This window comes from Podarcis liolepis, assembly GCF_965112155.1.
Source record: "Podarcis liolepis genome assembly, chromosome: 4".
NCBI lineage: Eukaryota > Metazoa > Chordata > Lepidosauria > Squamata > Lacertidae > Podarcis > Podarcis liolepis.
In genome coordinates this window covers 105,836,042-105,863,050 of record NC_139558.1, presented here as the reverse complement: position 1 = coordinate 105,863,050, position 27,009 = coordinate 105,836,042, and the positions used below count along the sequence as shown (strand labels likewise).

The window sequence follows — 27,009 nt, the reverse complement described above, 5'->3', positions numbered from 1 at the left end:
TTTATTCTTGCTCTCAGTGTTCTTTGCATCTGGAACAATAATCTGCTGCCTTTGAAATTTTCAGATTCGACTTGATTTCTGTTGCATCAGACAAATTCTAACGCAACCAGAATTTGAATAGAATTTGAATGGGGGGGGGCTCTCAGTGGCTCCATGGAGTAATAGCAGCAAGTTGCTTCTGCCCTCGGGATCCTGGTTTTGGGCTTCCCATTGGGCCTCTGAGCATCGCAAGAGATCAGCGGCTAAATATCACGATATGTTAGATACAGGTGAAACTCGAAAAATTCGAATATCGTGGAAAAGTTCATTTATTTTAGTAATTCAACTTAAAAGGTGAAACTAATATATGATGCCTCATTTAATATTCTAATTTTCTAATCTCATATATTAGTTTCACCTTTTAAGTTGAATTACTGAAATAAATGAACTTTTCCATGATATTCTGGGTCAGGAAGCCCCCCCAGTCCTACCCCCCCAGCTGGGAAGATGTCTTGCCAGCTCAAAATGTCTGGAGTTGGTCTTCTGATCTGAGCGCCATACCGGTTGCTTTGCCCCGGGCCCTGGCAACCCTTGCTAGGCCACTGCACGCAAGGACGTTCCCCACCCTTTGAGTCCTCCCTGCACCCACCCTGCCAACAGATGCCAGGACAAGAATGTTTCCAGAGTTGGACCTTTATTGATGGTGGGAGTTCTGCAAATCAAGGAGAGCCACGAGGGTCCCTGGAGAAGCAACGAAGCACCATGATCAGCATCGTGGGCCCCAGCAAGGAGGCGACCCCCCCCCTTGAATGGCTGGCCGGCTCCCAGAGGCAGGCAGGAGGCATTGGGCAGGGAGGGGGCTGCCCCACAAGGGAAAGAGGGCGGGCACTCTCCCTCCCACCAGCCATTTTTGGTATCCAGTGGTTCCAAAGTCACTTGTGGCAACTCATTAAAGAAGTGGTTAAGACACCAATGAAGGCAGCATATGGTCACAGCACCAGGGGTGGGGGAGGGGCCGGCCACCTACAGGCACCCAAGGGCCACGGGGCCCAAAGGCAGGGCCTGAGCCAGGGACCCCGGGAGAGGTGGGCTATGTGTATTTCCTGGGGTGTGGCTGCGGAGAAGGTCCCCTGTGCTTTTTCTCCAAGGGCCACCAATAGCCCGTCTTGGCATTGCGTGGGGTTGGGCTAGATGATCCGGTGGTCCCTCCCGACTCTGCAAGTTCTGAAACACAACCACGGGGGCACTGAAGGGAAAGAAGCCGAGATCCTGCACTGCCAGCCCCGCTCTGGAGAGCTAGAAGCCGCCTCTACTTCTGGTTGGGCCTAGAGGTGGTGGCGGCAGGCCGTCTACTGTTGCACAGGTGGTGCGCAACCCCTTTGGAGATGGGCTCCCACTGATATGGCCCCCTCAACTGCACCCCATGGCAGAGCGGGTGCCACCTCCCAGTGAGAGAGAGGGCAAGGTGGTTAAGGCAAGCCTGGCATTGGACCTCAAGCCAGCACAGGAACACGCAGCAGGCACCTCCCTGCTAAAAGACACTCTGTACATGCCCAACCTTCCTCTCCCTTGAAATTCTAACCACAGAATTTGGCTCTTGTTCAACCCCAAACACCATTTCCACAGCCCCAAAGTTCAAGTTCAAGAGCTGTCAACCTTTTTCATGTGTTCTGTCCACCTTCCCAAACTGGCAACCTGGAGTCCAAGGCACCTCGACTGTGTTGCCGGGAGCCGTGGGGAAAGTGCCCCTCTCTGCTCGGCCCCCTAGATGGTGATCCTTTGTGCTATGAAGCCGGGCTTGATTTCTGCCTTCCGGTCTCTGCCCCCCAGACCATGAACCTAACCCACACACCCCACAACCCGTTTCCTCACTAGTGCTGTCCTGGGGGAGGCAACCAGACACCCTGCCCCTCCACCCCCAAGTGGTGGCAGTGCCCATCACCAAGGCCTTTGTGCATTAGCAGACCCACTCACGAAAATGCCCCTGTCCCCCCCAGTGCCTGTCAGAGGGGCGTCTCCTGCTTGTACTCGTAGCCGCAGGTGGGGCCCTCAAACTGCAGCTTGATAGCTGCCTTGAGGTGCAGGTGGGGGTCCAGGGTGTCGATGGAGAGGAGCAAGGGGCTCCCCACAGCCTCCCCGTTGTGCTTGTCCTGAGCCACTATGGGTCGGGGCGGGGCAGCGAGGGCAGCCTGGCGCCGGCGAGGCAGTGAGTGCTGTTGGATCTGCTGGGCGAAGCTGAGGGTGTCCACGGGGACCGTCTGCGCGGTGGCCAGCGAGTGAAAAGTGGAGGAGGTGGCGGCACCCGAGGAACACAGGGAGGCCTGCGACTTGGGATGGTCGCCTGCCGCCGAGTCCAGCGAGGCCGAGGGGGAGCTGCCCACGGAGCCCGGGGAGCCGGGCGCAGCCCCATGCCCCTCCAGCAGCCGCAGGACATCCCGGTGGCCCCGCTTGGCTGCCACACGCAGCGGGGTCCGGCCGGCTCTGTCGAGGACGCCAGGGCTGGCCCCATGCTCCAGCAGGACTTTTGCCACCTCTGCCTGCCCCTCCTGGGCGGCGATGCCCAGTGCTGTGGCCCCCTGGTTGCAGGCATGGTCAGGCTGAGCCCCGCCCTCCAGCAGCAGCCGGGCGATCTGGGTGTGGCCCCTCCAGGCTGCCAGGTGCAGGGCAGAACGGCGCTCCGTGTCCAACGCGTCCACGTCGGCCCCGTAGCTCAGCAGCAGTTGCGCCGCCTCGGAGTGGCCCTGCCAGCAGGCCACGTGCAGGGCTGAGCGTCCCTGGGCGTCCTGCCCCTCTAGCCCAGCCCCATTCTCCAGCAGCAGCTCCGCCATCTCCAGGCGCCCCTCGAGCACCAGCAGGTACAGCATGGGGCGCCCCTCGGCGTCCGAGAGGTTGACGTCGGCCCCCTTGCGCAGGAGCAGCTCGGCCGTGGATCGGTGGCCGCCCAGCATGGCCAGTGAGAGGGCGGAGAGCCCGTCGTAGCCCTGATGGTCGATGGGGGAGCCGCGGTCCAGCAGGAGCTGCACGGTGTCCGTGTGGCCCTCCTGGGCAGCCAGCATCAGGGGCACCCTCCCATCTCGGTTTGTTTCTGCCACACGGGCCCCGGCCTCCAGGAGCGCGGCGCACGTCCTGGCGTGGCCCTGCCAGGCGGCTAGGTGCAGTGGGGTCCAGCCCAGGGCGTCCCGGTGGTTCTCGTCCAGGCCTCTCTCCAGCAGCGCCCGAACCACCGCCTCGCTGCCCTGCCCAGCGGCCACACCCAGTGCCGTGCGGCCCTCGCCGTCCAGCCCATCGACGGCCGCCCCCCAGAGCAGCAAGGTGTCCACCACGGCACGGTGGCCCATGGAGGCGGCTGCCAGCAGAGGGGCACAACCAGCCCCGTCGGCCTCGTCCACGTCCGCCCCGGCCTCCAGCAGCAGCTCCACCACGTCGGCGTGGCCCTCGTAGGCGGCCACCAGCAAGGGGGTCATGCCATCCCGGTCCTTGTGCCCCGGGGATGCCCCGTAGTCCAGGAGAAGCTCCACCACCTTGGCGTAGCCGCGGCTGGCAGGCACGCACAGGGCCGCCACCGACAGGGCCGTGCGCCCGTCCACGTCGACGTGGTCCACGTGGGCTCCGTGCGACAGCAGCAGTGCCACAATCTCACGGTGCCCCATGTAGGCCGCCGCAATGAGTGCCGTGCGTCCCTCTGTATCTGCCCGGTTGAGATCAGCTCCGTGCTCCAGCAGTGTGGCAACTATCTCCTCGTGGCCACCCCAGGCCGCCGCCCTCAGCGCCGTCCTCCCTTCTGCGTCAGCACAGTCCACGTTGGCGCCGGCTCGTAGCAGGACCCCCACGGCCTCACTGTGGCCCCCCCAGGCAGCTGCCCGCAGCGCCGTCCAGCCCTCCCGGTCAGGGCGATCTACCTGGGCGCCGTGTGCCAGCAAACAGAGCAGGACTTTGGTGTGGCCCTGGCGGGCAGCCAGGGTCATGGGCGTCTGTCCGTGCCGGTCTGGGACCTCGGCCTGTGCCCCACGTGCCAGGAGGAGACCCGCCACCTCGTGGTTGCCGCTGTGAGCGGCGCTGGCCAGCAGGGTGCGCCCTGTGACGTCCCGCTGGTTGACACTGGCGCCGTTTTCCAGGAGCAGCCGCACTGAGTCCTCTCTTTCGAGGGCCTGTTGAAGCGACGGCCCAGGCCCCTGGGAACCCATCCGTGCCCCCGCCAGCACCAGAAGCTCCAGCACCGCGGGTGCCAGGGGCAGCAGCAGCGCCTCCTCAGGCTCCAGGCAGCGCTCGACTGGCGCCCCGCACCACACCAGCCACAGCGCCAGCTGCCAAGCCTCCATGCCCAGTTCAGCGTGCAGCAGGTGGTGTGCCAGTTCATGCACCTGCTCAGGCAGCAGCGCAGGTGCGCGGCACGAGGCGCTCATGGCGAGGGAGGCGTGCCCACGGGCCGGGCAGCAGAGGTACCTCTGGGTGCAGTGCTTGACGTCGCAGAGCCACTCGGCGAAGCTGGCGTGGAAGAGGATGCAGGTGCCACTGGGTCCCTGGTGCAGTAGCGGCGCTAGGGATGCCAGCCAGCCCTCAAATTCCTCCCGGGGCACCGGGCGGCGAGTCCACACTGCGGCATACAGCTCCATGGGGCGCAGGGGGCGCGGTGCAGCCAGGAGGGCCTCCAGCAGGGGGCGGACAAGGGCAAAGTCCTGGCCCGGGAAGAGACGCTGGCACAGCCAGAGGTAGAGGCCGTAGAGGGTGCCCGGGATGTGGCGCACCTCGCGCAGGGTGACCAGCTCGCCCGCCACGCCGTCCAGCACCCGCTCCAGGTACAGCAGGCACCCGTTGCTCTTGATGTGCAGCTGGCTCAGGGCCTCGGCTGTGTCGCGGGTCAGGTGGCGCCGGAGGGGCTCCTCCCGGTCCAGCCGCGCCAGGATGTACTGCTGGACATCGCAGACCACCGGCTCCCGGCGAAGGTCATCCAGGCACAGGCGCCGGAACCCTGCGGGGCATCGAGGGGACAACCGAGGGGTGAGAAGGGGCTGGGTCTCCCCCCAGAAACCCCCCCCCCCAAAAATGTGAGCCCCCCAAAAGTGGGGATAGCATGCCAACAGTCGGCTGCACTTGGCACCCACAGGGGCACCCTGGAAAGTGCCATGAAATAGTAATAATATCCTGTATATGCCATCTTTTCCTCAAGGCTCAAGGTGGTTTTCACTACTAAAAGCTTTAAAAATACTAAAGATTATGGTTACATTGTGGTTTTATTCTGTATTTTTATGCTGTGAACTGTTTCAGGATCATTATTATAGATTATTATAGATCAGTGCTTCCCAAACTTGGGTCTCCAGCTGTTTTTTTAATAATTTTTATTAAACTTTCTGTTTTACAATTTAAAATACTCGTTTTACATATATCAAGACTGCCCTTCTTCTCTTTCCATGGTTCATTTTACGTATCATAAATCCCTGCATATTTTACAAAAATTATACCAATCAGTATTCCATTATTGTATCCACCAAAACTTATTTACCCTGTTGAATTTATCTTAATGCTGCCAGCATTTTCAGCCGTAACCAATTATTGCCCATATATTCAACAAAAGTTTTCCAATTGGAGATTGGTTCCCCAGCTGTTTTTGGACTACAACTCCCATCATCCCAACCTATCTGGAGCAGTGGTGAGGGAGGATGGGAACTGTAGTCCAAAAATAGCTGGAGACACAAGTTTGGGAAACACTGTTCTAAATTAAGGTAAAGGGACCCTGACCATTAGGTCCAGTCATGGCCTACTCCGGGGTTGCGGCGCTCATCTCGCTTTATTGGCCGACGGAGCCGGCGTCCAGCTTCCGGGTCATGTGGCCAGCATGACTAAGCCGCTTCTGGCGAAGCAGAGCAACACACAGAAACACTGTTTGCCTTCCCGCTGGAGCGGGACCTATTTATGTGACCGAACCCAAAGGGTGCTCATCAATGGTTCCTCTTCATCCTGGAGAAGAGTGACTAGTGGGGTGCCACAGGGTTCTGTCTTGGGCCCGGTCTTATTCAACATCTTTATCAACGACTTGGATGATGGACTCAAGGGCATCCTGATCAAATTTGCAGATGACACCAAACTGGGAGGGGTGGCTAACACCCCAGAGGACAGGATCACACTTCAAAACGACCTTGACAGATTAGAAAACTGGGCCAAAACAAACAAGATGAACTTTAACAGGGAGAAATGTAAAGTATTGCACTTGGGCAAAAAAAAATGAGAGGCACAAATACAAGATGGGTGACACCTGGCTTGAGAGCAGTACATGTGAAAAGGATCTAGGAGTCTTGGTTGACCACAAACTTGACATGAGCCAACAGTGTGACGCGGCAGCTAAAAAAGCCAATGCAATTCTGGGCTGCATCAATAGGAGTATAGCATCTAGATCAAGTCTCCTTCTTTGGAGGTCTTTAAGCAGAGGCTTGACAACAATATGTCAGGAGTGCTCTGATGGTGTTTCCTGCTTGGCAGGGGGTTGGACTCGATGGCCCTTGTGGTCTCTTCCAACTCTATGATTCTATGATCTACTTGCACTTTGATGTGCTTTCGAAATGCTAGGTTGGCAGGAGCTGGGACCGAGCAACAGGAGCTCGCCCCGTCGCAGGGATTCGAACCGCCAACCTTCTGATCAGCAAACCCTAGGCTCTTTGGTTTAACCCACAGCGCCACCCGCATCTGAATTCTAAGTTATCTAAGTTCTAAATTATCATACTGTAAAACTGGAAGGTACCATCCAGTGCAACCCCCTGCAATGCAATGATAATAATATTTATTTATTTATTTATTTATTTACGCCCCACCCACCCCAGCAATAGTCTTTTGCCCAACACAGGACTTGAACCCACACCCCTGAAAGTAAGAGTCTCATGCTCTTCCAACTGAGCTATCCCAGATGAAGGGTGATATGCAACTTTAAAGAAGATTAATGGTAAAGAGAAGTTAGCTGCATATCGGGCATTGCACTGGGGACTTCTGAAGCCATTTCTGAAGAGCCGCCCGGCTTTTCGAGACCCAGACGGACCCAAGTCCCTGGCCCCCCTCCCCTTTGGCCGGGCCCCCCCTCACCGTTGAAGAGGCGCAGCACCCCCTTGCTGTGGGAGCGGGCAGTGCAGACCAGGAGCAGCCAGGGGGGCAGCAGCTGCAGGTGGCCCCCCAGGAGCTGGGCGATGGTCCGGCTGGGCCCCGGAGGGGGGGCTCTCTCCTCCTCGCGCTCCGCCTGGCCGGCGTCCAGAGCGTCCACCACCAGCAGGAGGGGCTTGGCGGGGGGCGGCAGGTCCAGCAGGGGCAGCAGGACGGCCCTGTGGATGGAAGAAGGAAGGATGAAATTAAAAAAAGGTGGGAAATGATGTACAACGAGTTGAAGAAAATGTTCCAATTAACATTTGTAAAAAAAGCCTGAAGCATTTTAGGAAAAGACCTGCCAAGGAAACTGAAAAATATCTTATGTATGCGACAATGGCGGCAAGAGTCTTAATAGCACAAGGCTGGAAATCCTGACCAAAGAGCTATGGCAAGAGAAACCGATGGACGAAGCGGAATTGGCGGAATTGACTCATAAACCACGTGATAAGGACAACTGTGGCTTTAAAGAACCTTTTACAAATGACTTAAAGAAACAACAAAATGAACTGGACTCCTTGGCAGGTTTTGAATAAACATGCACAAACTTTTTATTGGTAACATGTTTGTTTAGTTGTGTCCGACTCTTTGTGACCCCATGGACCAGAGCATATATTGGTAACATATATATAGATAAATTAAGGATCTTTACAATTTTATAATATGCAGAGAAAAACGTGCTGAAAAACCAGAGAGAAGAGATGACGGAAGTCGGTGGGGGGGAGGGTTTTTCTTTTTCGGGGAGGGAAAAAATGGGGGGGGGGAATGAGGATGATGTATCTTTGATAAATTGTTATGTTGGGGGGGGCACACAATATGAATATTGCAAATGGGGAACACCCAGAGACATTCTTTCATATGTGGTCGACTTGTAAAAGGGTAAAAAAAATGGGAAATAATTTTAAATTTTTAAAAAATAAATCTTTATTAAATAATTTATAATGAATTGGAAAAAATGTTTCAAAGTACTTTCCCCCCAAAAAACAAAAAACAACCCAGAGTCTTTTCTGTTGAGGATAATTCAGACTAGAATTCCCAGGTGTCAAAAAAGGTTATTTATGTATGCCAATACTGCGGCCCGTGTTTCGCTAGCCCAAAAACGGCGAACCAAAGGAGGACGGCAACTTAAGCTGATGGAATATGTGCAGCTTGAAGACTTAACATGTAGAATAAAAGAACAAGAAGAAAAAATGTTTAGAGGAGAGTGGAAAACGTTTATTGAATATATGGGGGGGGAATTGTGCAGAGCTGAAAACGGGGGCAGCATTAAGATCAATTCAACAGGGGGGGGGCTTTTTAGTTTGGAAGAAAGGTGAGTTAAGTGGCAACAGGATAGCAAGGCAGCTCCTGGGCTCAGATCTTGCTTGCGGGCAGCAGGGATTTGATTTAAATCATTTTTTTTTATAAAGATGCATTCTTGCTGGTATAATCTTAATATTTACAACCAGATGAAGGTTTCATTTCTGAAATAATAAATTTCCAGAGTAGTTTTTTACACTTACCCGTATTTTTCGCCCTATAGGGCGCACTGGCCCATAGGGCGCACCTAGTTGTTGTTGTTTTTTTTTTGGGGGGGGGGAATAAAGAAAAAAATATTTATTTCCCCCCCAGGCACGGGGCTGGGACGGGGGAAGCCCGAGCTTCCCCTGACCCCAGCCCCCAGAACTCCTGCCGGTCTCCCCAGGCTTGCGGCTATCTGCCTGAAGCCCGGGCGCACTCCGCTGCGCTCCCTGGGCTTCGGGCTGCAGGCAGCTGTCCGCAAGCCTGTGGAGCCTGGCAGGAACTCCCGCCGGGCTCCGCAGGCTTGTGGAAAGCTTCCTGAAGCCTGGAGAGTGAGAGGGGTCAGTGCGCACCGACCCCTTTTGGTCTCCAGGCTTCAGCGAAAGCCTGTATTCACCCCATAGGACGCACACACATTTCCCCTTCATTTTTGGAGGGGAAAAAGTACGTCCTATAGAGCGAAAAATACGGTATATCAAAAATTACTTTGGTTATACTATTAGAAATACATAGATAACTGTGAAATTATTGTGAGGTTTAATAAGTTAATTGTTTATATATTTGGACAACTTTTCTGCTGTACTTTATTGGAAGGAGGGGAAAAAACAACCATTTCCTTAATAACAATTTATTTAACTAAAACAATAACGTTCTAGCAAATGTATCCATGTTGGTTAACTGATGTGGTTAAACAAACAAACAAACAAAAAACTGAGTTTTAACACACATGGAAAACAAAATCCTTATTTCCTAATGAATAGCCCTTTGGACTATAATGTAACTTAACTAGAAAACTATCTTCAGAATGATTTTTCCTCCGAAAGCGTTTTATTTTCAAAATATGATTTAAATTTTTTTAAAAATCCATCCGTTTTCCCCCACCCTGCCCCCTTGAGAGCCACCAGACTCTTCTGACGCTTTTATGGAGCCTCCAGGTGCAGTGGCAGTCTACCTCAATTTCCAGGTATTCTGAGGAGTTTGTGGCCACTGTGAGAACAGGATGCCCGGCTCGATGGGCCTGATCCAGGAGGAGGAGGGGGGTCCTGCCCTCCGGACGGTGGGGCGACCAGTATGCCACCCCCCAGGGGGGCAGGGGCCCCGTGGGGCAGGGCGGGGGTTTCTCTCTCACCTGCGAAAGGCTTCGTCCGGGTCCTTCTTGCACTGCGCGTTCTCCAGGGTGCTCTGGGCATCCGCCCGGCCCAGCCGCTCGCCGTACCCGGGCAGCAGGGGGCAGCGCCGGATCTGCGCCACCAGCCGGAGGAGGAAGCCTCGGGGGGAGCAGGTGGCGCCATCGTGGGGCTGGCAGAAGTGCCAGGCCAAGGCGCTCTCGCCCAGACCCACCCGGCGCCCCGTCTCGGAGGTGGGCCACAGCGCCTCAGTGCACAGGGCTGTCTTGCCGCTGCCCGGGCCCCCCGTCACCAGCACCCCCCCGCCCCCCTCCAGGCTGAGCGCCAGCCGGCCCAGCGCCCACTCCCGGCAGTAGAAGGGCTTGCCCTGAAGCAGGCTGCCAGAGGGCTCCATGCCAGGCCCGGGGCATGGCGGGGTCCGGGCGGTGGTGGCACCGAGGGAGGGGTCAGGGCCGGTTCCGCAGGTGAGGTGGGGGGCTGGGAAGTAGGGTGGGGGAGAAGCCTAGAAAAGAGAGAGAGAGGGGGGGTTAAGCCAGGTGACGGGGGGAAGGGGCACAAGGGCAGAACACCCGCTTGGCGTGCAGAATTCCAATCCAGGCTGGGAGACAGACCCCCCCCCCACTGCTGCCAGTCAGAAGAAGCAACGCTGAGTTTCCCCCAAGGCCTGACTCCTCTGCTCCGTTACCAAGCAGCTTTTCCTAAAGAACCAGGACTAACAGGAATGGGAGACTTGGAAGGGACCCCAAGGGTCATCCAGCCCAACCCGCTGCAGTTCAGGGCTCTTCTGCCCAACCCGCTGCTTGAACCCATGACCCTGAGGATCTCACGCTCTGCTGGGCTTCCTCTGAGAGGCAAGGGGTGGCAGCGGAGTGGGAAAGCGCCTGCTTGGCAAGAAGAAGGTCCCTGCCGGCACAAACCCCAGTTGGCGGCATCTTTGGGGAGGCCAGGGGGGGGGGCACCCTGCCCAAAATTCCAGAGAGAAGCTGCCAGCCAGTGCTGGCCGTCCTGCACCAGATGGGCTGGGTGCCTGAGTCAGCTTTCTGTGGCCCCAGGGCTGAAAGGAAAGTCTTTCCCTCCGGGGCCAAATGCCTGCCTGGAGTGCAGACGGCTCCCAATGGGAGAAAGGTCCCTGGAGGGCAACTGCTGCCGGTCAGAACAGGCTGCACTGAACTCAATGGAGTCAAGGGTCTGAGTCTGACCGTCCTCCCCATGGACAGCACCCCACGCCTCCATGCCCCCCAACACTGGCTGACCTTTGCTGCCAGAATCTCCCCCCCTCCTGCGGCCGGTCTCTTCCTTCTGCTGGCACCCAAGGGCCCCGCTGCCGGTCAGGGTGCTGAGGGCGGCTGCCTCAGCAGGAGCAGCGGATGCTGATTCATCCCCCCCACCCCACCCTCAGCAGCCGGGCCAGTAACCCCCTCCTGCCCAAGGTGCTCTTGCTGTCCACGCCCGGGGGGGGGGCAGCAGGATGCCGGCTGCCTCCCTCTCCCCATCAGACCCAACCGAGGGAACCAGGATATGCTTCCGCACCCCCAGCCCTGGAGCTCACCCCCCCCCACAAGAAGGAAAGGGCTGTTGCATGCCGGGGGGGGCGCACCTCCAGCCCAGCCAGGCCGGGCCAGTCCCTCCGCTGCAGACATGCCCAGCCGCACCTTGTGCAATGGGGAGACACTCCCTCTGCCCCCCCCCCGCCGCGGTATTTATAGGGAAGGAGGCAGGAAAGGGCGGGGGGGGGGGAGATTGCCCAGGGCGAGTCTTGCCTGGTCTTGCCCTGCACGGAGCAGGAAGCCCGAGGAGGGGGGGGCTGGGCTGGGCTGGGGGGGGGGAGAGCAGGCTCTGCAAGCCGAAGAATGCAGGATCTATGTGGGGGGGGGGGGGCAAGACGGAGCCAAGCCTCGACTTTCCCTCGGAAGCTGTGAAATGGGGCCATTTCACGGAGCGGGGCCGGAGGGCTTGTAGGGTGGGTGGGTGCGGAAGGGGACGGCGGGGGAGGGGGCATGTGTGCCCCCCCCCCGCCTCGCACCCGGGGCTGGCGAGGCGCGGACCGGCCAGCCCTGCAGGGAGGCGGAGCTCAGAAGAGGAATTGGGGGGGGGAGGAAATAAAGACCCCCAGCCTCCCGCGCCCCCACTTCGCAACGGAGAGGGAGCAAAAAGGGGGCGCCTGAAGAGCTCGGGGGGGGGAGAGAGAAGTGGACGCCTGTCTGCCCGGGGGGGGGCTACAGAATGGGCAGCTTTTTCGGGGGGGGGGCTCCTTGGCTGGGGGAGGGGCGCTGCAAGGTGGCCGCAGGGAGGGGGAGGGGCCAGATTTTCCTGCCCCCCCCCGGCAACGTGTCTTTTTCCTCTCCCCCCCCCGCCCCTATCCGGCTTACCTGCTCCTCCTCCTCCTTCCTCGGCTGGCCGGGCAGCCGCCAAACTTCCGCTCGCTCCGGCCGGGAGACAGGAAGGGGGAGGCGGCCCCGCGGGGACCCCCCCCCCGCCCTCTGTGCACGAGCGCAGGCGAGGGCGCCTCTGAGCGCGTGCGGAGCGCCGCCGAGAAGGAGGCTCCGGCAATCCCGGCGCGTTTCCTAGGGAGTAAGTCTCGGCCCCAATTGCAACCCTGCCAAGTGGGGGGGGGGCGGCGGCGATGCGCCCTCCCGCCTCGCCCCCGTTGCTGAGCCTGGGCTCCTTTTGGGGGGAGGCGCTGGTCTGGCAAGGGATTGGGACCCGGGTCTGCAAAGGGGTCCCTGGGTGGGGGGTGACCAGGCCTGGACTGGCTCTTCGCTGGTTGGATGGTGCGCGGAGGTCAGGGTGGGGGCCTGCAAGATCACTAAATAAAAGACCAAAAAGGCCCGCTCATTTTCCCCCCCCCATCCTTTCCTCTCTTTTTCATGATGATACATTGTTAAAATGTAAAAAAATTACATCTTCTTCCAGTATTTACTTATTCCATAAAATTTACACATTGCTTGATGGTAAAACAATAGCAACCTCAAAGCGCTTTCCAAAAAACATAAAAACAATGAAATTATCCATTAGGAAAATTTGCAGCAAGATTGCAAGACTTTTGGAAAGCTGGAATAACGACAGGCTGGAAAAAACAGATCCAGGCTGGCGTTGACTTTGGGAGTGTCTGGGGGGTCTTGCCTGGAGGAGAAGGTGCTGAGAAGGTGCTGGAAAGAGCCATGCAAAACCGCCCGTCTGGTGTCATGTGGCAGGGAGTTCCAAAGTGCAAGGATTGCCACACTGAAATACGGAGGGTGTCGCCTCTGGCAGTGCCCCTTCTGCCAGTCAAAGGGGTTGTGAGTAGCTGGCACAAGGTCACCCACTGAGCTTCAGGGCCGGGGGGTGGGGGTGGGATTCGAACTCTGATCTCCCAGGTCCTGGTCCCACACTCTGACTGCTGCAGCACACTAGCTAACCCCCAGCCTGGCATTTCAGTGGTTACCAGGAGACCCAACCCAGAAGCGCCTTTGCGACTTATTCCTGACCCTGAACGTGAGAAGGAAACCAAGGAAATGCACTTCCGGAAAACACACTGGCTTTTGAACCTGCTTGCATTCCCCTTGAATCCAGTGGCAGTGAGTTCCAAAGCCCTTCCGGCTTTCGTGGACCTTCAGCTCCTTTGCTTCTGCCTTCCTGCCTTCCTGCAGGGGCCTGGCAAGATCCTGTTTGTCCAGGAGATGACGGCAAGGCCAGGACTCTGGGCTTTGGGCCAAAGCGGGTGGGATCCTGTCTAAAACCGGGATGCAGACGCCTTGTCCCAAGTCTCCGGGAAGGAAGTGGAGGCACAAAACAACCGGATATCCTCTGGAGAGGGGCCAAGGGGGCAGGAGAAGCAGGTCTCGGGGGGGGGGGAGAGGCCCAGAGGGTGGGATTGGGGTGCTTTGAGGACACCCCTCTCCCCGCTGCTGAGTGTCGGGGGAAAGGGATGTGGGGTCAGCTGGAAGGGACCCAGGGGGTCATCTAGCCCAACCCTCTGCCACACTCACACGCTGGTGCCCAGGCTGGACCACTGGCACACAGGGAGGCCCAGGACTGGTTGCCATCATTGTTAGACGGCACACTTATCTCTCCCTCGCCACCTTTCACAGAGCGCATAGTTAAACTGTGGTCAGCAACCCAGATGGCTTTTAAGTCGCCTGGGCAAGTACAAGGAGGAGGAGAGGGCTTCCATATTTTTATTCCCACCTTAAACTTACTGCTTTATATGCCATAAAGATAAAGGGACCCCTGACCATTAGGTCCAGTCGCGGACAACTCTGGGGTTGCGGCACTCATTTCGCTCTATAGGCCTTGGGAGCTGGCATTTGTCTGCAGACAGCTTCTGGTTCATGTGGCCAGCATGACTAAGCAACTTCTGGTGAACCAGAGCAGCGCATGGAAACACCGTTTACCTTTTCGCCGGAGCGGTACCTACCGTATTTTTCGCTCTATAACACGCACCCAACCATAACACACACGTAGTTTTTAGAGGAGGAAAATCCGTAGGCATGCCACCCGTAGGCATTCCCTCCATAACACGCACAGACATTTCCCCTTACTTTCTAGGAGGAAAAAAGTGAGTGTTATGGTGCAAAAAATACAGTATTTATCTACTTGCACTTTGACGTGCTTTCGAACTGCTAGGTTGGCAGGAGCAGGGACCGAGCAACGGGAGCTCACTCCGTCACAGGGATTCGAACCACCGACCTTCTGATCGGCAAGCCCTAAGCTCTGTGGTTTAACCCACAGCGCCACCTGTGTCCCTTTTTTATATGCCACCCTTTAATACAATTAGCCTCAATTTCACTTATTGTTGTTTTCATTCTGCTGCTCACAATTCGAACCCTGCCCATGTTTCCATTTGACCATAACAGTTCTTCAAATAGTCTCCACTCTTCCAGGAACTCTTTTATCTCTTATTTTTGCTCTCCATTTCCGCATAGTCCATCCACTTTTGAAGCCATTCCTCTTTAGTTGGGGCTTCTCCTGTCTGTTTCTGTGCAAAGGGCCAGTTTCCATTCCAGGGGAAGGACTTCCAGTGTGCAAGGAGTTAACTGCTGGCAAGCTGCTCCTTCCTAGTCAGAGGACGAGTCACGCTCTGCATGTCCAGGCAGCAGCACCAGGCCCACCTGCCTCTGCATGTCTCCTCAGAAGTAAGCCCTGCTGGGCTTACTTCTAATCCAGAATGCGGCAGCTAGACTGCTGACTGGGAGCGGCCACCGAGACCACATAACACCGGTCTTGAAAGACCTACATTGGCTCCCAGTATGTTTCCGAGCACAATTCAAAGTGTTGGTGCTGACCTTGAAAGCCCTAAACGGCCTCCGTCCAGTAGACCTAAAGGAGCGTCTCCACCCCCATCATTCTGCCCGGACACTGAGGTCCAGCTCCAAGGGCCTTCTGGTGGTTTCCTCCCTGCGAGAAGCCAAGTTACAGGGAACCAGGCAGAGGGCCTTCTCGGTAGTGGCCTCTGCTCTGTGGAATGCCCTCCCATCAGATGTCAAAGAGAAAAACAACTACCAGACTTTTAGAAGACATCTGAAAGCAGCCCTGTTCAGGGAAGCTTTGAATGTTTGATGGACTACTGTATTTTAATATTTGGTTGGAAGCCACCCAGAGTGGCTGGGCTGGGGAAACCCAGCCAGATGGGCGGGGTATAAATAAATAAATAAATAAATAAATAAATAAGCTGCCCCAGGGAGCAGCAGGGAAGAATTGCTGCCTGAGACGGCAGAGGGTGGCTTTTATTAGGGGGCGAGACGTCACACGAGGGGCCTGTTAAGGAAATTTCAAAACTTGGGGTACCTTACTTAAAAGGTTTCCCCAACTTTGTTAGAATCTGGTCCTGTGGGTCTAAGAGTGGTCATGTTCAAGCGGGAGATTGCAGCCCAGTTAAAGGAACTAAACAGCGGCTGGTAAACCAGATTGTTTATTTGTTGCAACTGATTTTCCACTCCTGAGCCAGTGAAGCAGAAGAACCCAGAACAAAAGGTTACATCCGCTTTTATAAGTTCCCACAATTTCCCATAATATATTTCAAGAAGCATCATAAAAAAAGTCAGAGAAGGCGGTGCGTTGTCAGGCAGAAATCTGAGTCCCAGACAGAGTCCTGTCCCTCAAGGCTGCGATTATTCTCCTGCCTTTCACCTTCCAAAGAAAGTCTTGACCTTCCCTTTTGTTACCTTGAATCAGTTGGGAAAATCTATTCTTGCTGCCCCTGGTGAACTCCAGCCTGCGTTGGAGGTCCCTACATGTATTGCGAAGGTGATGGGCTTCTCTCTGGCTCTTTGCCATGTGGGATCTTGCCCAATCGGCCAGTCAGGAGGGGATCCTGTGCACATAGGGATTATGGCTTCCCCGTTCTGTTCATGCCACGACTCCCGTCTCCTTCCACTGTAAAAGGGGGTCCTTGGAGCCCCCCAACATCGCCTGACCTTGACTCAGGTTTGGGGTCACATGCAAGAGACTTCAGCCAGGCGATAGAAGCAAAAAGAGCCGCCAGCGGGCCTGATCTTTATTGTTGCAACAAGACTTCCCACTCCCACAGAGACGAGGCAGCCAGAAGCGCCGAACAATCGGTTTCATCCGCATTTCAAAGTTTCCCATAATACATCTCAAGATGCGTCATCAAGGAACCATAGAATTGTCACAGGTAGAACCTGAGATCCAGGCGGGCCCCTGTCAATCAAATACAGCCTTTCACACATACTCCATCACAGTACAGAGGAAAACATGTACAGTTCCCGGGTCCCTGAGGGACACCCCTTTGTCTTGTAGATAATATAATAAATAATAATTTTTTATTTATACCCCGCCCTTTCCGGTTCAGAAAACGGCTAACAGGGCTCAGGGCGGCTAACAACAAATTTTAAACACCTAATTGATGCAACAAAAACCAGCATAAAATACAGTATAAAACGTGAAAAGCAATCAATTCAGAATTCAAAAATCAGTTTACAGGTCTGACGGAAGGAGGTTAAATCCTGCAGGGCCCTGGTCTCATGGGACAGAGCATTCCACCAGGTCGGAGCCACCACTGAGAAGGCCCTGGCCCTGGGGGAGGAGAGTCTGACTTCCTTAGGGCCCGGGACCTCTAAATTATGGTTATTCATGGACCTTAAGGTCCTCTGCGGGGCAGACCATAGTGTACCACTATGGGGCAGGTAGGCATTGCGATTGAGATGGTGATCTGTCTGACACTCTTGGGACAGGATATCACCATCATGACTCATTTGGAAGGCCCTGCAGAAGTGACTGTACATCTGTGGATTATGGTGGGCTCTCTCACCCTTCCCCCTTATACCTCACTTCCCTGGGTCCTAAATGCCATTGGAACTGAGAAGATGGATGCAGCAAGCGATGTCTTGTGGGAGTTTTCCCATTGAGCCTGTACATAGATGCATTTATCAGCGAATTGCTAGATTTGGTTCTGACACGTCCCCTGTTTTCCTTTGTTGGAGACCTAGGGCTCAGGGGGGAGTCAGGGGCTCCTTCTGCAAACTGAGCTGAGCGCATCCCTTGCAGATGTGTTGCTCTTAATTTTCTGGACATTCGGCTCTGCTCTCAGGGACCTGCAGTTTCTGATTAGACAGGCACTTTGTGAATGGAGCCTTGAACCTGAACGAATGAGGTTTTGGTGATGTGCAAGACTCCCCCGTCTAATTACCCTGTAACACCCTGTACCTCTGGATAACAACCTTATTACCACTGGAATGGGATAAAAACTTGCATTAACCAGATTCCTGTTGAATTTCCGTGTCTTTCCCATTCATTGGAGGCTCAGAGTGGAGACGTCCTTCCTTTTTGCAAAAGCAGCCCAGCTCCTTTGCAGCCCAGCCTGCCATTGGTATTTCCCCCCTGTAGGGGCTGCTGTTCCATAAGGGAGATTTAAAGGTGAAATGGGCCCTGATTGGCCAGCTGTCAAACAGAACAGCTTCTGATTGGTCCGTTGGTTGCAGATAGGGGGGAATGAAGCTTCCTGGCCTTATCTTGGCAAGGAGAATGTGCGCATGAGTCACAGGGCTGATGATGCTGTGTGCGCATGCATTCTTGTCAAGAATGCACGGCCGAGCATGATCGCCGTTGTCTAGTCCTCAGCTCAGAAGGCCCTCGCTCCTGAGGGGCTGGGTGGGTGCCTTGTGGGTGCACTTTGTGTCCCTGGTGCACTGGTTGGGTGCCCCCCAGCAGGAGGGGGCTGAAGCCAGAGCAGGCAGCGCCCCCCCCCCCGGTTTCCCCAGAAGGCGAAAGAAGGAAGATAACGGACGTTGGACCTTGGAGCATAGAAGGGAGCCTGCCAGGAGTGTCAAGGGAAAAGTGTCACAGTGCCCTGAAACCCCACCCACCCCCACCGGTGCTCAATGGTTCCTCTTGAGTGACAGAGAGCCCCCCACTTTCCCAGACCCCCACCAGCTAACAGGAGGCATCTCTCCCCCCCTCTCACACCCTCTCCACCACCACCCCACCTGGCCTCTCTATTGAGGCTTGCTTGCTCTGCAACAAAGAAGCCACGCCAAAGGGGGAAGACTTGGGGCAGCCGCCACACCTTGGTGGGCCAGGAGCAGCGGGCAGAGCGGAGAGAGAGAGACCAGGCCAGGTGGCAGAGGGTGTCTTTCATAAGGGGGGGGGAGGCATCAAGTGTGTGACTGGCAGGGGCTGAATGCAGAGCAGGGGGTGGGGCAGAGCTGGGATCTCCAACCAAGACTCTCAAGTCTCCCCAGGAGGTAAAACAAGGAGGACAACTGGCCAGGGGCAATGACCAGGAAATGGTGGGAAGGGGACTAGATGATTTTTTGGGGTCCCTTCCAACTCTGCGAGTGCCACAGCACCCTGAACCCCCCCCCCCACACTGGTGCTCAATGGTTCCTCTTGAGTGACAGAGGACAGAGAAGCCCCCCCTTTCCTAGCCCACCGCCAGCCAGCTAACAGGAGGCGTCTTCACCCCCACTCTCGTCCCCTCCCTCCGTCCCAGAGAAAGAGACACAGGAAACCAGGTCAGATTGCAGAGGAAGGATTTATTAGAGGGTCAAGCGTCACATGGGGGCAGGAAGGGGTGGCCCCCACCCCACCCGGTGGGTGGCGAGACCAGCAGGAGGCGGCCGCTTCTCCCTGGGGGTGTCTCAGTGGTACCGGCGGGCCAGCGCATGAGCCACCACCTTGACCAACTTGTGGAAGGCATGGTGGTAAGCAGGGGTGAATTCCTTCCCAAAGCGCGCGGCCAGGAGGGTGATGAGGACCTCGCCCAGGAGCTGGAAGAGAAAAGAGGGGGTGACTCCTTCCACCAGGGGGCCCGTGTGCAGAACGCCCTCTCCCCACAACCCCCACCCCACACAGCCACAGCTGGCGGCTGTGGGGTCAAGCCCAAAGGCCAGCTGGGATGGATGAAGGGGTTTGGGGTCCCCTGGAAGGAGGCTGGTCCTGGAGGCAACAGACAGAACCCCACACCGTCCCAGGCTGGCATTGCCATGCCAGGAGAGGTTTGGTGCCAAGAAGCAAACTGGCCCCTGCCAGGGACCTCCTGGGCTCGGCCTCTGCTAGCCGGACAGATCCTTGCTTGACCAGGGACAAGTCAGAAGGAGGAAGGGCAAAGGCCCACAGGCTCCATTTGAAGGGCCAGAAGGCAAGAGAGTCCATCGAGTTGCCCTTCTTTCCGAGGTAAAGGGGTTGGTTGCTCAGGGCGTGGCTGAAGGTGCCCACGGATGAGGGGAGCCCACTCTGACTCGCCAGGAGATGACGCCACGAGGATTGTGAAAGATAGCCAGGAACTCTCCTCTACTTGGGTATGTGGGTTTAGTTAAAATTCATTGATTTATATCTCTATATTGCTGCTCCATAAAAAATGCATCACATAAAAATATATGGTAAAATCACACAAAGTTCAAAACAAGTTAAAAGCATGAGAGAAGAGAAGGCTGGAACTTGTTTTCTGGTGCGCAAGAGGGCAGGATCCGAACCAATGGATTTAAATAACAAGAAAGGAGATTCCCATTAGATATTAAGAGGAACTTTCTGAAGATTAAGAGCTTTTACGGACTCCCTTGGAAGACCCTCCTTCACTGGAGGTTGTTAAGCAGAGGGTGAGGAGCCGTCTGTCATGAGATTCCCTCAGGGGTTTGGACTAGATGTCCCTTGGGGTCCCTTCCAACAGAACAGTTCTATGATTCGTGTGTGGGGATTGTGACCCTGCAGAGGGGACCTCAGGCACCCATCCCCCCCGCCCTCCGCCAGGCAGCCCTTGGGGGCAGGCTCACCCCGAAGTTGACGGGGTCCACGTGGAGTTTGTCGCAGTGAAGCTCGCTCAGCTTGGCAAAGGTCTCCTTGATCTTGTCCAGGTTCTTGATGGCCTCTTCGAAGGAGGCCAGGACCTTGTGGCCGTGCTGCTTGACTTTGGGGTTGGCACAGATGGCGGCAGGGCTGGAGATGTCCCCAAAGTGAGTGAATAATCTCTGGGTCCAGGGGAAGACGATCATCATGCTGGAGAGAAGGAAGGAAGGAGAAAGAAGAAGAAGAAGAGGAGGAGTTTGGATTTGACATCCTGCTTTATCACTACCCGAAGGAGTCTCACAGCGGCTAACGTTCTCCTTTCCCTTCCTCCCCCACAACAAACACTCTGTGAGGTGAGTGGGGCTGAGAGACTTCAGAGAAGTGTGACTGGCCCAACGTCACCCAGCAGCTGCATGTGGAGGAGTGGAGACGCGAACCCGGTTCACCAGATTACGAGACTACCACTCTTAACCACTACACCACACCGGGAGAGGCATGGATGGTCATTCTCCAGGGGGAAAGAGGAGTTCCTGCCCAGCCTGCCCAGAGAGGCAACCATCCCTGGCCTTACCAGGAAAGGGTGTCCGCACCCAAGGCAGCCACGTCCACTTTGCTCCAGCAAGTGTTGATGAGCTGCTTCTCTTCGGCGGTCCAGTGCACCATGATGGCTGGCTGTGAGCTTCTCTCGGCTGCTGGAGAAAACCTTCTGGGCTGAGCTGGAGCTCCTTCCAGGGCTGGAGCCTTTTATACCCTGGGCCAAAGCTCCTCCTCCTCCTCTGGGGCCCAGCTTGGTGGGGCTGAGGAGCAGGAGGGGGGAAGAGGCTGGCCGTGGGGTGTGGCGCCCTGGGCAGAGCAGGAGGCCCCAGATAGCTGCTTCTCTCTAGAAGACATCAGGCCCCAGCTGCTCTCTTTATCATCTCCTCGCAAGCAGCAGGACCAGGACTGAGCACACAGCCCAGGAGACTCCCTGGAAGCTCACAGTCCGAGAGCCATTTTGCAGGGGCAAAACACACCCCACAGATCTCATGTGGCATTTAGACCCATTGCACAGATGAAGGCGCAATGGGAGCCACAAGGGAAATGTCCAGGATGACTCAAACCCAGAGCTTCCCTCAATGAGCCTTCAAAAAGGGGGTGTCTACGATTGGCAGGGCGCCGGGGGAAGAGGGGCTGGAGTCTGGCTTGAAAGAGGGGGGCAGTGATTTGTGGGGAACTGGGCCAGTCGGGAGACAAGTGTCAGAGGCAGGGGACGCTTCAGAGCTGGAGGAAGAGGAGGATGAGGCAGGCCAGGGAAGGGCCAGGGGCTTCCCCACCTTCTCCTGAACCTCCGCCTCCCAGAACCAGGAGGGGACTGAAGAGGGAAGGGCAGAGGGAGCTTCCGTGCAGGCGCAGTCTCTGGCCGTGAGGAGCATAAATGGATGGAGGGAGAGCTGCCCCTGTTGTTGCAGCTGCCCATAGAGTGCAGACCTGGGAAGAGCTGCATCCTAGCGAGTGTTAGATTGGGCAAGAAAGAGCTAGCTCTCTGCCATGTGCCTTCCTTGGGCTGGGAAGAGCCCCTGAAGCCAGCCATGCCAGCTCCATGGGAGGAAAGAGAGCTGGGAGTGGATGGCTTTCAAGCACCGAGAGACTAGACTCCAGAGCTGGAGAAGAAGGTCTGTGAATGTTCACAGTTGGCTCTCTGCCGTGTGTCTCTCGTTGACTGTGACGTGCAGCCCTTGGAGCTTCATGGAGAGGCTGGTGCAGGGAGATCATTTATTTATGACCCACCCTTCCCGGCAAGGTCTCAGGAGGGGCTGCAAGCTCAAAGCGCCCCCGCCCTGTGGAACGCCCTCCCACCAGATGTCAAGGAAATAAACAACTGTCCGACTTTTAGAAGACATCTGAAGGCAGCCCTCTTTAGGGAAGTTTTGAATGTTTGGTGTTTTATTGCTTTATTATTCTTAATATTCTGTTGGGAGCCACCCAGAGTGGCTGGGGAAACCCAGCCAGGTGGGCGAGATATAAATAGCTACTACTACTACTACTACTACTACTACTACTACTAAAAAACAAGAGTTTAAAGTAACTTGCCACATTTGGCTCTGTGGCCACGCAATGCCTCCAGCTGCAGAGTCAGTCTACCTGTCTCCTTCCCTGGGGAAGCTGGGTGGGGAGAGGGCTGCAGAAGAGGCGCCTGGTTGGCCAGACAGGATGAGGCCCTTCTGAGGTGGCCAGCATGCCCGCATTGGCCACAGGATGGGCCAGAATTCTCCCAAGGGAAACCAGCCCCCAGAACCTGAGCCCAAGAGGCCCTTCCCCCCCTCCTCAGAAGGATCTTTGCCTCCAACTGACTCCGGAGCCACAGCAGAGCCCTCCTGGCAGGAGCCATTGGCAGCCCCCTCTTCCTCCATGAAATTGTCCGATCTTCTTTCAGAGCCATCCAAGTTGGTGGCCATCTCTGCCTCCTGTGGCAGGGAGTTCCACAGATTAACTCCGTGCTGCATGAAGAAGGACTTTGTAATCAGTGCTGAATCTCTTCCTGACATGTCAGAAGTTCTAGTGTTAGGAGAGAGGGAGGAAAGCTTCTCTCTTCCACTTTCTCCAGGCCAGGCATCGGATTATCGGTCTATCGTTTCGCCTTTTACTTGCCTCTTCTCTAAACCAAAAAGGCCCAAACGCTGCAACCTTTCCTCAGCTGCCCCCTCCCCTGGATCATTTGGGGTGTCCTTTCCTAAACCTTCTCCAACTCTGCAATGTCGGCTTTCATGTGAGGCAACCAGAACTGGGCACAATCTTCCAGCTCCTGCACCACAGATTTGTGGGGTGGCATTCGGATATTGGCAGCTGAGTTTTCAAGGAAGGGAAAAGACTCAGGTGGCGAGAATCCTCTGCCAACACCCCAATCCTCCCGCCTCCCCCTAGAAATGTGTGCGCCCTGGTCTGCCCTGCAGCCCCATAGCCAGCTGGCTGCTTTTGGGGTCAGAGGAGAACTCTGCCCCATGTCCAGCACTCAGGTGAGAACCAGTTACCGCTCCAGTCGGATGTTGTGCACCATCTTGTCCTCAGCCTTGGACATCAAAAGGGCTCTGCCACCCGGTGCCCAGAGGCCGAGGCGCCTGTCCCTCAGACCCCAAACTGGGGGGGATGCCCTTCCGTCTCAGCAGGCCAAGGACATGCCCCCGGATCTCCTTGGTCTTCACTCTGTAGACGATGGGGTTGAGGGTGGGGGGCGCCAGGAGGTAGAGGTTGGCCAGGAGGATGTGGACGTGGTGGGGGACGCTGTGGCCAAAGCGGTGGGTGAAGAAGGAGAAGAAAGCCAGGCTGTAGAAGACCGCCAGGACGCCCACGTGGGACCCGCAGGTGCCCAAGGCCTTGAGCCGGGCGTCTCTAGACGGCAGCCTCAGGACGGCCCGCAGGATGAGGACATAGGAGACCACCACGAGGATGGCGTCCAGGCCGGTGGTCAGGAAGGCGGCCGCCAAGCCGTAGGCGCTGTTGAGGGTGACGTCTGCGCAGGCCAGCTTGGCGATGCCCATGTTCTCGCAGTAGGTGTGGCGGATCACATTGGTGTGGCAGTAGGGCAGCCTGTGGAGGAGGAAGACCCCTGGGACCACCGCACAGATGCTCCTGGCCACCAGGCTGGCCCCGATCCTGGCCAGGGTGGTGCCAGTGAGGATGGCCATGTGCCGCAGTGGCCGGCAGATGGTCACGAAGCGGTCGAAGGCCATGGCGAGCAAGATGGCCAACTCGGAGAGGAAGAAGGCATGGACAAAGAACATCTGGGCCAGGCAGCCCTGGAAGGAGATCTCCTCCACTCGCCACCAGAAGATGGCCAGCGCCTTGGGGACGATGACCAGGCAGAGAGCCACGTCGTTGAGCGCCAGCATGGCCAGAACTGAAGATGTCCAGTTCTGGGCACCACAGTTCAAGAAGGACACTGACAAACTGGAACGTGTCCAGAGGAGGGCAACCAAAATGGTCAAAGGCCTGGAAACGATGCCTTATGAGGAACGGCTAAGGGAGCTGGGCATGTTTAGCCTGGAGAAGAGGAGGTTAAGGGGTGATATGATAGCCATGTTCAAATGTATAAAAGGATGTCACATAGAAGAGGGAGAAAGGTTGTTTTCTGCTGCTCCAGAGAAGCGGACATGGAGCAATGGATCCAAACTACAAGAAAGAAGATTCCACCTAAACATTAGGAAGAACTTCCTGACAGTAAGAGCTGTTTGACAGTGGAATTTGCTGCCAAGGAGTGTGGTGGAGTCTCCTACTTTGGAGGTCTTTAAGCAGAGGCTTGACAACCATATGTCAGGAGTGCTCTGATGGTGTTTCCTGCTTGGCAGGGGGTTGGACTCGATGGCCCTTGTGGTCTCTTCCAACTCTATGATTCTATGATTCTATCTACATGGGCTGGTGGAGGGCCTGCTCCTTCGCCACCACCAGGACGACGGCCGAGTTGCCCAGGAGGGCAACGGAGAACATGGCGCAGAAGGGGATAGAGAGCCAGCCGTGGAGCCACTCCAGGCCTGGGATGCCCATCAGGAGGAAGGAGGCAGGAGGGGGCAGAGGAGGGCCGAGGGAGAGGTTGAGGGCCGCTGAGTCAGCTGCTGCTGGAGGGAGGGGTCTGGGGAGGCTCAGGGGGTGGCACCGCTCTCCGCAGCCTGGAGGGGGGCACAGACAAAAGAAAGGAGGCGTCAGGAGAAACGCTGCACGGATCCTGCCTCTCCCCCCCATCCCTTCAGGCATACCGGTGTGTGTGTGTGTGTGTGTGTGTGTGTGTGTGTGTGTGTGTGTGTGTCTGGGTAAGGAGGACTTGGCTGGCCCCCTGTGAGGGATGCTTGAGACTCCTGCATTCCAGAGGGGTCAGACTAGATGAATGCTTGGGGTCCCTCCCAATCCTGCCATTCCTTGACTAGTCCATGCCCTTGCAATGGCAGGAAAATCCCCTTTGCACCTGCCACTTTATGGGAGAGCCAGACTCTGCTGTGAAGCTACCATAGCAAGGTAAAGCCAATGCACAGATCAAAAAACAGGATTAAAAATGTATTGTATTGTGGAAAATGGCTTTGCAGAAATGTGTGCGTCAACCCAGACAGCATCTTCAAAAGCAGAGACATCACCTTGCCAACTGTTACGGAAGGGGGGGGGCATGTCTTCTTCACTACAATATATTTGCTCCACTACAATATATTTGCTCAATTTCTCTAGGACTCCATCACCCCTCCCCTGTCCTCCATAATCTCTCAAGTAATCCAGTCAAAATCACTCTGCCAAACCCTTCCTCCAGGCGATGCCAGGTGACAGACTATGCAAACATGGACCATTGCCTTCTCAGGATGTGCTTATCTGCGCATATCTCCAGCTCTCTGCATATTCACCCCTCCCTCCTCCATATGTTAATCTGTGTAACCCAACCTCTTCTTAATGTATTCATGATGTAACTGGGATGTATTTTGCACTGTATTCTGGGATATGGAGGGAAATTTCAAAAGTTCATGTCACCCCTTACTCGGGGTTCAATCTCGCCTTGAACCTGTTGCGCAATAAACTTGGATCTTCTGCAGTTTGCTCCTGCGTCCGGCTGAGCTCATTTTCTTCCGCAGGGACCCACGGACTTAGTCCGATGAGCTGGGTGGCAGAGTAACACTGCACCCAGATTTTTCCGTAACAGTTGGCGCCGCAACGTGGGGCTTGCGGTTCTCCCGAGCTGCTGACTGGGGGCCCCGAAATCTTCAGCCGGCTCCAGGCCATTTTGCCTGGGAAGATCCTTTTGGACCCCCAGCCATCTTCTGGGCGGTAATCGAAAGCCCTAGGAGTTCAGCCGGGGAGCAAAAGAGGGATCCAGCCGGCTTATTCATCGATCCCGGGATCATCATAGAAGACGCGTGAGTATAAGGAAAAAAGGAAAATCCAGTGCACTGGTGGGAAGGGGGTGGAAGTCTCCTGGCAACTGAATTCTCTGCCCTCCTCTCTATCGCTCCTTCTTGCCTTTCTCTTGGTCCGGTTAGTGAGAGAGAGACCGTGGACCGCTGCTCAACCCGAAAGGGGGGTTCTGAGCTCTATCCCTTTTCCTTAAAATCTCCAGCCAGCCGCACCAATTGGGAGCCCGAAAGTAAGACGGAGAGACCCGACTTGAAAGATAGCCGACTCTCTGCAACGGGCATCCCAGTTGAAAGCAAGGGGTTGGAGTTCTCTTTCCGAACTTCCCGAGCGTCCTTGCTAGGGGGCAGGAAGTGGTCTTGCTTTCTATCCCAATCCCAGCCGCACTGGTCGGTAACACGTGTATCGTGCGTGAGCCCGCTTCCAAAAGCAAGGGGGATTTTCAGTTCGAAATTCTATCCAGGGATCACCCGATCTGGCACCGCATGGCGCGGGCGTCCAGTAGGGCCCCTTTTCCTGAGATGTGACGATAGGTAGGAGGTTGCCAGGAGGGATAGCCCATGAGGAATTGGGCAGGACCGGCAGAGTGGAAAGAGACCCCAGGTTATAGGAAATAAGGAAATAGGAAATAAGGAAATAGGAAAGGGAACGCAAGGAACCGGATAGCTAGAGCTCTCTAAAACCCACTAAGGAAGTTGCCAGGCAACTAGAAGCCCCTTCTCCTCTTTACTATACGTCCCTGTACTAAGCATACCAAACCCCTAGACATACCAATCCTAATCAACCCCTCTCTTTCCCCCTTCTCTATCCCAGACACACCCCCCCCCAAAAAAAGCAAAAAGCAAAAAAAGCAACAACAGCAACGCATGCATCTATAAAGGGGTACCCAGTCGACCAAGCGTTATGAGCCCTACCAGTTTGATTAACTGGTGGTGTGTTTGAAGAGGCAAGGAGGCTCATAAAACCATGTGGGACCTTCCTACTAATTTCACTTAATGAAGCCAGAGGTAGTGGCCCAACTCCTTGCAATAACCAACTAAAGGATGAGAATATATCTGTTTATATGTTACATGTTGTCTGTTATGTGTGTTGTCTGTTAATACATATATGAGAATATGTATGTTTACATGTTGTCTGTTATGTGTGTTGTCTGTTCCTTCTGTCTCTGGCAGACTGCCTTTCTTAAGTGTGCATAGTTTAA

The 27,009-nt window shown here is 55.7% G+C and overlaps 3 protein-coding genes across 5 annotated transcripts; all 3 read right to left on the bottom strand.

The window, feature by feature from the left end:
- Positions 1–656: 656 nt before the first annotated feature.
- On the bottom strand, positions 657–12,193 carry LOC310705028 (uncharacterized protein). 3 transcript variants are annotated; one of them, XM_083499277.1, is made up of 4 exons: positions 12,098–12,193; positions 9,731–10,230; positions 7,048–7,280; positions 657–4,948 (listed from the first exon to the last, which is right to left on the bottom strand). In XM_083499277.1, the coding sequence occupies exons 2-4, from the start codon at positions 10,120–10,122 to the stop codon at positions 1,983–1,985; spliced, it is 3,591 nt and encodes a 1,196-aa protein (XP_083355403.1). In that variant the 5' UTR covers positions 10,123–10,230; positions 12,098–12,193; the 3' UTR covers positions 657–1,982. The 3 variants fall into 3 exon arrangements, with proteins under 3 accessions (XP_083355403.1, XP_083355404.1, XP_083355402.1); XM_083499278.1 differs by lacking the exon at positions 12,098–12,193 and adding an exon at positions 11,326–11,408; XM_083499276.1 differs by lacking the exon at positions 12,098–12,193 and adding an exon at positions 10,982–11,262.
- A 6,487-nt stretch (positions 12,194–18,680) lies between these two features.
- LOC310705378 (hemoglobin subunit beta-1-like) lies at positions 18,681–20,826 on the bottom strand. Its single transcript, XM_083500073.1, has 3 exons — positions 20,521–20,826; positions 19,937–20,159; positions 18,681–18,934 (listed from the first exon to the last, which is right to left on the bottom strand). The coding sequence occupies exons 1-3, from the start codon at positions 20,610–20,612 to the stop codon at positions 18,806–18,808; spliced, it is 444 nt and encodes a 147-aa protein (XP_083356199.1). The 5' UTR covers positions 20,613–20,826; the 3' UTR covers positions 18,681–18,805.
- A 2,164-nt stretch (positions 20,827–22,990) lies between these two features.
- LOC310705824 (olfactory receptor 52D1-like) lies at positions 22,991–26,092 on the bottom strand (the record flags this gene model as incomplete). The annotated part of the gene is made up of 3 exons (XM_083500647.1): positions 22,991–23,839; positions 24,366–24,589; positions 26,077–26,092. 3 exons carry the CDS (start codon positions 26,090–26,092, stop codon positions 22,991–22,993), a joined length of 1,089 nt encoding a protein of 362 aa, XP_083356773.1.
- Between the last annotated feature and the right edge of the window lie 917 nt (positions 26,093–27,009).

Coding starts and splice junctions, on each gene's coding strand:
- LOC310705028 (XM_083499277.1), bottom strand. CDS start 10,122: ATGGAGCCCTCTGGCAGCCTGCTTCAGGGCAAGCCCTTCTACTGCCGG. Junction 7,281..9,730: donor CCGGACGAAGCCTTTCGCAG/GTGAGAGAGAAA, acceptor TTCCATCCACAG/GGCCGTCCTGCTGCCCCTGC. Junction 4,949..7,047: donor GGTGCTGCGCCTCTTCAACG/GTGAGGGGGGGC, acceptor GATGCCCCGCAG/GGTTCCGGCGCCTGTGCCTG.
- LOC310705378 (XM_083500073.1), bottom strand. CDS start 20,612: ATGGTGCACTGGACCGCCGAAGAGAAGCAGCTCATCAACACTTGCTGG. Junction 20,160..20,520: donor GGTGCGGACACCCTTTCCTG/GTAAGGCCAGGG, acceptor CCTTCTCTCCAG/CATGATGATCGTCTTCCCCT. Junction 18,935..19,936: donor TGGACCCCGTCAACTTCGGG/GTGAGCCTGCCC, acceptor TTTCTCTTCCAG/CTCCTGGGCGAGGTCCTCAT.